Source organism: Corvus brachyrhynchos, unplaced genomic scaffold, assembly GCF_000691975.1.
Source record: "Corvus brachyrhynchos isolate BGI_N302 unplaced genomic scaffold, ASM69197v1 scaffold61, whole genome shotgun sequence".
Taxonomy (NCBI): domain Eukaryota; kingdom Metazoa; phylum Chordata; class Aves; order Passeriformes; family Corvidae; genus Corvus; species Corvus brachyrhynchos.
Window position 1 is genome coordinate 9,488,552 of NW_008236478.1, and position 8,522 is coordinate 9,497,073.

At 39.8% G+C, this 8,522-nt stretch overlaps 1 protein-coding gene across 1 annotated transcript in view; it reads left to right on the forward strand.

Moving 5' to 3' along the window:
* CFAP58 (cilia and flagella associated protein 58) overlaps positions 1–8,222 on the forward strand; it is a 55,387-nt gene extending 47,165 nt beyond the window's left edge. The window contains exons 16-18 of the mRNA XM_008643974.2: positions 1,988–2,107; positions 3,607–3,740; positions 7,951–8,222. Of these exons, the coding sequence (XP_008642196.2) occupies positions 1,988–2,107; positions 3,607–3,740; positions 7,951–8,071 (375 nt within the window). The 3' untranslated portion in view covers positions 8,072–8,222. The remainder of the gene's footprint in view (positions 1–1,987; positions 2,108–3,606; positions 3,741–7,950) is intronic.
* Positions 8,223–8,522: the final 300 nt, after the last annotated feature.

Below are 8,522 nucleotides of genomic sequence, written 5' to 3' on the forward strand. Positions count from 1 at the left end.
TGAAGAGGAAAGAAGTATCCAGGGTTTTCTTTTAATGTTTTGCTGACATATGGTGCTTCTAACCCAGTGACAAATTAATTGACTAGAGGTAAAAGAGATGGACAGTGCTCAGCAAGGAAGGACAGCATATGCATTATAAGACATCTGGTTCTGCCTCTGTTGGATTATGGATACAATATACACTGGACACCTAATGAGTCTCTGTTGCATAAAATAGATTCTCCTTAGAATTGCACGCTTTGTCTCTAAATGAGGTTATTATATACACACCACTGCACAATATTTGAAGAGCTTGGTTGGCTGTTGTAGAGGGTAGAGAGAGAAAAAAATTGGAAAGCAATTGCACTTAAGACCTTCAATCCATCAATTGCCCCATCTTTATTCAAATTACCATTACAGTATTCCAAAATACAAATATATGATACATTCAGGGTTGAAATGTTAATACTGACTGGCCAGATTTTGACAAGGAGGATGTTTCTTTTGCTGTTGTTTTGACCTTGCAGTAAAATCTTACTTTCTGAGAAAGAAAATCTGGGAGTGGACATACCACTATGTAGTGGCATAATAACTCTCTACTCAGAATGAATTATCAATTTAGTTTTTGCCACTATGCAAGCATCAGTCTGAGTCTCAGGAGGTTTTGATTTTTCCAGAGATGAACTGTGAAAAATTTCATTTATAAGGAACTCTTCCTCAGTAATCTGCAGAATTTAAGGACAATGCTTGCAAAAGTAATGCATGACTTGAAGTGATTCCATTTTGGGGTCCCAACTTGTGACCACTGTAGTTTTCAGAAAATAATGAGGTCTAAAAACTCCAGACTCCTTATGCTCTTGAGGACTGGACACCTAAAATTTTACATCTTCAAAATAGCAAACCACTTCTGAAAATCCTGGCTCAATCACTGAGAAAGACCAAATGTAGCAATTCTAGATGATGTGATGGCACCATTTCCCACGTCAACAGAATTCTGTGGAAAGAGTTGTAGAGAGAGCTTATAAAAAAGACAGCTAAAAGGGGTTTTGTCAAATCCAGTGTAAATAATCACCTATCCTACCTCTTTCTTGGCATTTTTGTCTTCCTTAGTTAAATCCTTTGTATGCTAGTCTCCTTTTTAATTCCAATTTTTCATGTATCAGAAAAGGATGTGATCTTACTAAATAATATTAATGATCATAGTTTTTCAGGGTAGATACTAAAACTATGGTTATGTGCAAAACTATGAAGGCGGCTTTTTTCAGAGCTTTAATTCCTCAGACTAAAAACAAGTATACTCTCAAAAGACAGCTGAAAGCAGAATTTCAGTACAGAAAGCTGTAAGTGGGTCCATGGTGCGGTTTCTTTTCAGGCATGGCAATATCCAACTCCCACAAGTATTACTTTTCCAACATGAAAAGGAGACATATGACAAAGAAAAATTACTTGGTAATTGTGCTAGTCATAGTTGTTGCTGTTTATAATTTCTTTCCCTTTCCCAGAGCCCCTGCAGTTAAACTGAAAGTGTGTGTGTACATGTGCTTTGCAGGATTTTCTTTGGAAGAAGTTGCTCTTTTGTACAGTCCTTTGCTGACATTTCTATAGCCAGCTCACATCCTGTTGGGTGAAGCTGTGGTCCTTAACGTAAGGCAATGTGACTCATAAGAACAAAGATTGCAATAAGCACGGTTTCTAGTGATTAATTTCCCAGCCCTGGATACTCTTCCAGTAACTGCTGAGGTAGAGCGTGCTCACTGGCGATGGTGTTTAAGAGCATTTCATTCGTGGTTTGAAGTAGCTGGATGTTTCTCTTAATGAGCTCTCCCACTGCTATCACAACAACTTTAAATACCTTATGGCTAGTGAGGAAAGCCTGACACACAGGCAGATTTGTTTCTCCAAATACCTTCCTGACTGAGTTGCAATTTTCAGTGAGGTTGATTTCCTCACAGGCTGTGCCGCTGCCGTAGGAGTTTAATAAGAGCTCTTCCTCTTGTCTTTTCCTTAGGAAAAGGAGAAGCTCTATGTGGAACTGAGGCACGTGTTGGCCCGGCAGCCTGGGCCCGAAGCCACGGAGCAGTTGCAGCAGTACCGGAACATTCTCCGGGAGAAGACGAAGCAGATCAAAGTAAGAGGTGCCCCTGTCCCTGGGGGAGGGGCTGCCAGCCTGGCAGAGGGGCTGCAGGGAAATCTTCAATGAACACTGTGCCTGCCCTAGGATATTATTAGACCAGGAAAACAGGGTTAACACTGCATCTCCTCAAGGGACATCCAAGAGCAGCAAACAAACTTTTTTTGCATGTTATGCTATTTTGTTTCCTTAAAATAGAGGAAAAGCCTTACTACAATATGAGTGTGAGCACAAAGTTGTAAATATGTTTTTTGCATGGGCATTCTGGGATCCTGTCAGCTTTTCATTCAGCTTATTCTCCTTCCCTTTATCTTAAACATTTAATAATATTTTTAAGAAGCAAATCAAAGCCATTTTGTTTTCTTTTTAATAAACTAGTGGGAATATATTGAGAATCCAGTCTTAAGTTGCTGTTATTTCTCTTGCCATGTGTACGCATATGTTTAGATTTTCAGATTTTATGGAGATGACAGGAGGAACTTGTTCTAACCCCTTTTCAGTAAAAGGGAGGAGTTCCTGCTTCTGAAAGTAGAAAATTTTAAAAGCATAATATTAAAAAGTGATTCTTTGATAGAATTCTATGATATTCTATGAATAAGCTGATCTTCTCTTATTCTTGCCTGCATGAGAGATCAGTCTCCCCAGGAGTTCATCTACTTCTACAGCTCCTCTCTTTGTTGAAGTCATCATCTCCTGTTCACTGCATCATAATCACGTCTATACTAACCACGAGGAAAAAAAATGCAGGAGCAGATGGGCCCTTAGGAAACAAAGAGGCTGTTATGCAAATCTTAGATTTCTGTGGAGAAGAAAAACAATGTAGAAAATGTAAAATAGAAGCCAAAGTTTAGCTAAACTAATGTGAAGTTCTCCATACGGTCCTTGTTTGTCCTTAATGCAGTCAATTGCTACTTTGTATTTCAGGCACAGCACACCTGGAGCATGATGGTGTGCATGCCATTTTGGGGTGCCAGGTCCAGCTATTACCCTTTTGAAAGAAAGAATGCCCACTATGCATGCTCCTCCTTTTTAAAAATTTTACTGATTCACATGACAGTGGTTTTGTATTCATATTTACAGTGCCTGGTACTACTTTGCCTCTGTGGATTGAATTACTCCACTTAGCAGTGGATCCCTGTGAATAAACCCCATTATTACCAAATAATTCCCTGATTTATTAAGACCTTAATTTTGGATTTTTACCCAACTTTATGTCCCAGAAATTAAGAGCTAATATATGTATTAATGCCATTCCTATAAAGCTTGGAGCTTATTTTACGTGTTGTATTATGGTTAAATGGCATAACCTTTATTTTGTAAGTTGTTTTTAGGTGAAAAGAGGTGAGATCAAATGAAACATCATGGTGGAAAAAGAGTTGTGGTAGAAAATGATCATGTCTTACATCATCAAATATAAAAGGAGAAAGTGCTTGTAAAAGTACTCATGTAAGTGAAGCATCATCTCCTGTTTCTGCTATTTGTGTTTTGTTTATTAGGTTTTGTCCTCAGAACTGAGTATGTGTGAAACACAGAGCAAAGAATACAAACATGAAATTGAAAGACTTAACAATGAGCTTCTGGAAATGAAAAAGAAATATCTGGCTCAGAAACGCAAGGAGCGACAGAAGAAGTATGGGAAAACAACAATTTTGTCTACACAACTGTCTGCATAACCTAGATTTTTGTTTGAGACCCTTTTGATTAGAATGTGGGCAAATTTGGCTGAGGTGGTACAGTTTTGTTGCCTAGTTTTCCTGAGTGTTATCCTTCACGTTACTTCAGTCTGGTCTGGATTTACCATGATCTACAGCTGGGACAAGAACATCCATCAGAGATGTTGCTGAACATGTTCTGCAGTCCAGTTAAATTATTCATACCCATGAGATGGTGCCCAGAGAACACAGATTAGTGTCTGGTTCTGATATCAAAGCATAGAATTATAGAACAGTTTGGGTTGGAAGGGACCTTTAAAGGCCATCTAGTCCAACAGCCCTGCAATGAGCAGGGACATCTTCAACTAGATCAGGCTGCTCAGAGCCCCATCCAACCTGACCTTGAATGTACCCAGGGATGGGGCATCTACCACCTCTCTGGACAACTTGGGCCAGTGTTTCACCACCCTCATAATAGAAAATTTCCTTCTTATATCTAGTCTAAACCTACCCTCCAGTTAAAAACCCTTATCCCTTGTCCTATTGCAACAGGATTTCTGGGCCGTGTGTGCACATGGCTGGCTCGTGTCCAGCCTGTCACCCACCAGCACCCCCAAGTCCTTCTGGGCAGGGCTGCTCTCCATCTGTTCATCCCCCAGCCTGGATTGATGCCAGGGATTGCCCTGACTCAGGTGCAGCACCCAGCACTTGGTCTTGTGGAACCTCATGAGATTCCCATGGGCCCAGTTCTTGAGCTTATGCAGGTCCCTGTGGATGGCATCCTGTCCTTCAGGTGAGTCAGCTGCCCCATTCAGCTTGTTGTCATCTGAAAATTTGCTGAGGGTGCTGAGGGTGGACTTCACTTTTAAGGAGAAATTCCTTAGATTTCTGCAGTCAGTTGATGTGATCTGTTACCAAGATTTTCTATATATACAGAAAGCCTTTTGTCTTTCCACTGATTTCCATCCTCAGCCTGTGCCTTCCTCACACACTAAAGCCAACAGTTCTCTGCAGTTGCTGAATATAATTCAAAGTTGCCTCTATCATTTCTTCCTTATTCCCATTTCAGACAGCAAATGATTTGATGACTTAATTAGTAAAATAATCAGTGATAAACAGTGACTTTTGTCCATCTGCAAATTGTATAATGTTACCTTGATGTTTGGAATTAGCAACAATTGTGCAGTGCTAATGGCCTTTCTGGAGCTTTAGGATCAATATGTGAGGCTACCATAATGCCTGATAATCCATTTCCAGCAGCTAAATGTCTCCTTCACAGTAGGTTTGATGTTTCCATTTTGGACTCTGGCATCATGTCTCTTTGTTCATCAGATGAGGAGAAATTCACCCACATTTTGTTGTTATATCTCACCTAGAATTAATTCCTGTCATAAAAACTCCACTTGTTAAGGACATGATTGCTTTAAAGTAAAACAAAAAATACTGTGTGAGTTGATAGTGGCTGAAGTGGGGCATGTTATACAGTGAAAGGAATTTCATATTGCAAGTAATTTCGTGCTGGATACACTATTTATCTGTTCAGGATAGATATCTGGCCCGGGGGCAGCTTGTCAAGTTGTTCTTTTAGGCAAGCATGGCTTTAGTCCGATGAGCATTGGTGTCTTTGTGACATCTGTGTTTTGGAAGTACATTCAGATACTATTAGTGGTGCTTCTGCAGGGTGGCATCATCTCATTGCCCCACCACAGCCTCAGAAAGCACCAGCAGTGTGCTGCCAGCCCTGGCTTTCACTTCTCTTGTCTTGTGGCAGCCGAGAGGTGGTGCTGGGCTTTGCTCTCCTCTGCCCCTCATTGCTTTGTACCCCAGGCAAGCCTGTTGGACTGCATCCTGCTTTGAAGGACACAGAGGCCTAACAGGGCATATCAGTCCTGGATAACTGCAACCTCTGTAGTCTCTAGGCTGTGCTTTGTGTTGGCAAAGGAAACAACCTTGTGCAGCCCTCCATCTCCAACCTGCCAGTTGTGCAAGACACATCGCTGGCTGGCTGCAATAAAGAGAACCTATTGTGCAGCCAAGTTCTTCCCCGAGGAGTCCTCTTCCCTGCCATACAGCCATTCCACACCATTCCTGCCTCAGGCAGGGCTGGACAGGCAGTGCCTGCTATGTGGATGCTGGCCAAAGAGCCAGGGCCATTTGATTGGTACACTCTCAGATTTCTCTAAATCCCAGTGACAGAAAACCACTGACTTGATCTCTATCTTGCTGGCTAATGTTAACATCATGTGTGAAATAAACGTAGCTGGTTTTGCTAATAAAAAGAGGATTCTGTCAGGACAATAGCATTAACAACATTATTGACTACCCTGGTATGAAAGAGAATTAATACTCTCAGATAACCTTACACAAAATTATCATCTAAAGCTTTTATTGATTTGCACAAGGTAGCTTTGAGTTGTCATTTAACATCTTGGTAATGAATAAATGTAGCTTAGCATGTGATGCTGAAGGAATATGAGAGACAGCCAGAATTTAGCTTTGTTTTGTGTTCAAAATGAAAACTCAACGTTTAAGATTTTGGTTGTGAATTTGAAATCCTCGTTTTCAGCTCTCTGATTCTGAATGTTGCCTTTCCCAGTTGTCATAGCCATTCTTTTTCTGTATCTTCCTATTCTTAACTTCAGCTTCTTGAACCCTTTCTGCATCACTATTTTCCTAGTTGCTTCTAGCACTGGGATCCCGTTTTGATCTTGATAAGGATTTGTGAGAAAATATGAAGCTTAAATCCACACCAGAGACCTAATCCAGCAGTCCTATATATATAAATAACTGCACTGAGGGATGTCAGTAGTAACTGGGAGCTTTTGCACGTGGCTGGTTGCACATTAATTCTGTATAATATATTATAGTATTCAGTTGCATAGAATTTTCCATACTGATGAGAACATCTGTTGGTTGTCTCCATGGAAGCATGAGGAAAGAATGAGCATGGATTCTGGATTATTTTCTCTCCCCAAACTTGGAAGCCCAACAGTGAGATGGGATGAGCCATCTAAATACAGAATGTTAGTTTTTACTGCAGTCAGCTGGCATATCCATTAGTGCTACATTAATACAATTAAAACCAGTTATAAATGGTTTTCATTGTTAAGTTCATCTGTGTCATCTTTTGGCTATTCTCCTACCTGTGTATGGGTCAAATTTGAAAAAGGATGCATAACTAGACATCTTACGTGGTTTCCCTGAACTTCCTGATATCCTGACAGTTATCTAGGGGCAAATAGAAAAGTAGTAATTCCAGGAAGTGTTTTCTTTTCCCATACTGGGGACTGAGCAAAGATACTCATGTGACAAGGCTAGATTTTGTAAAAGTGTGGTTGCACTCACATTTGTGTCTCAATCTCAGTGACTGTGAAATAAAATAATGGTACTGACCTTCTTTGTAAAGCCTTGAGACTTTTGCTCTAGATAAACTAGAACTCCATACAGTTCCACTTGGTTAATCTTAAATATCTCAGGACCTCTCTCTGAAGCATCCAGGTATATCACAGTGAGTTTGGAGTATTGTCCTTCATCTTTCTAGTGCTGTTCTTACCTCCCCAGCCTTGCAAGAGTGGAACCAGGTAACCCTCATTCCCTCCTCTTAAGGCCATCAAATTTAAGACCTCCTGGTTTCTCAGATGGAGCAGCTCCCTGGGGCTGTCAGTGCACCTACAGCACACTGTTAGTTTTCTGCAAATGTCACAGACAGGGCAATTATCACTGGAACTTTGTTAAAATGTGAAGACAGATAGCACTATATATCCATTAAAATTCAACAAAGGAAAAAAAATTTCCCCATTGTGCCTTTGATGAATGTATCTGTTTGTTTGAAAACAGGCATATTCCAGCTAGAACAGGATGGTGATTAGAAATCCGAAGTCATGGAGCTCATGTACATACTTGCTCTAATGAGGTGCTCTGACCATTTTGGGGAGTAGCACAAAGAAAGCTCATTTATTTCTAATTTTAATAATTCCAAACTCCATCAGTAGTCTTGTAATTAGATCCAAACAGACACCTAGTCTTGGAGGCTTAGCCTAACAGGCTTTAATCAACACTTTTAAAATGATCTCTTGATACATGGTTGCATCAAAGAAACTCTGGAGGACACAGATTTCCTTAGTTTGTAAACATCTCTGGGCTGCAGAATGAAATATGAATTTTCTGTTTCTTTGTTTCTGTTTGAAGGGAGAAGGAGCGATCCAGCATCGATATGAGGATGAAATTACCACCACTCAAGACTGATGTACATCACTTCAACATAGGGGACTTTCCTTTGAGCAGATCCATTCCCAAAATTGCAGTCTAGGAATGCACTTGTCTACTTGCATTCCCGTTCCCAGTTTCTTGTTTGAGAAACTGTAATTTTAAAAGAGATTCAGAATCTACTGAAATCACTGTATCATCTTCCGGAAAATTTTTGTATATTGTATATAATAAAACACATTTTTACACTGGAATTACATTTTATATTGCATTTTATATTACATTTATATTTTGTACATTTTATATTGGAATTAACATAGTTCTTTCTACAAATTATGTACCAAATCTGCCCATTTGAAGCCTGCACAGATATAAATGGATAGTGGAGATATTTCTTCTTCAATAATGTGTCTCTATTTAGCACTGTAACACCACAAAATGCCTTAATCTGTAGTTATTTCTTTTATCTACCTCAGTTGTAAGCACTCATTCCATTTATCTTCTGACTTAAAGCACCTGAAAGAAATGAGAATACAGAAAAGAAGAAAAATTAA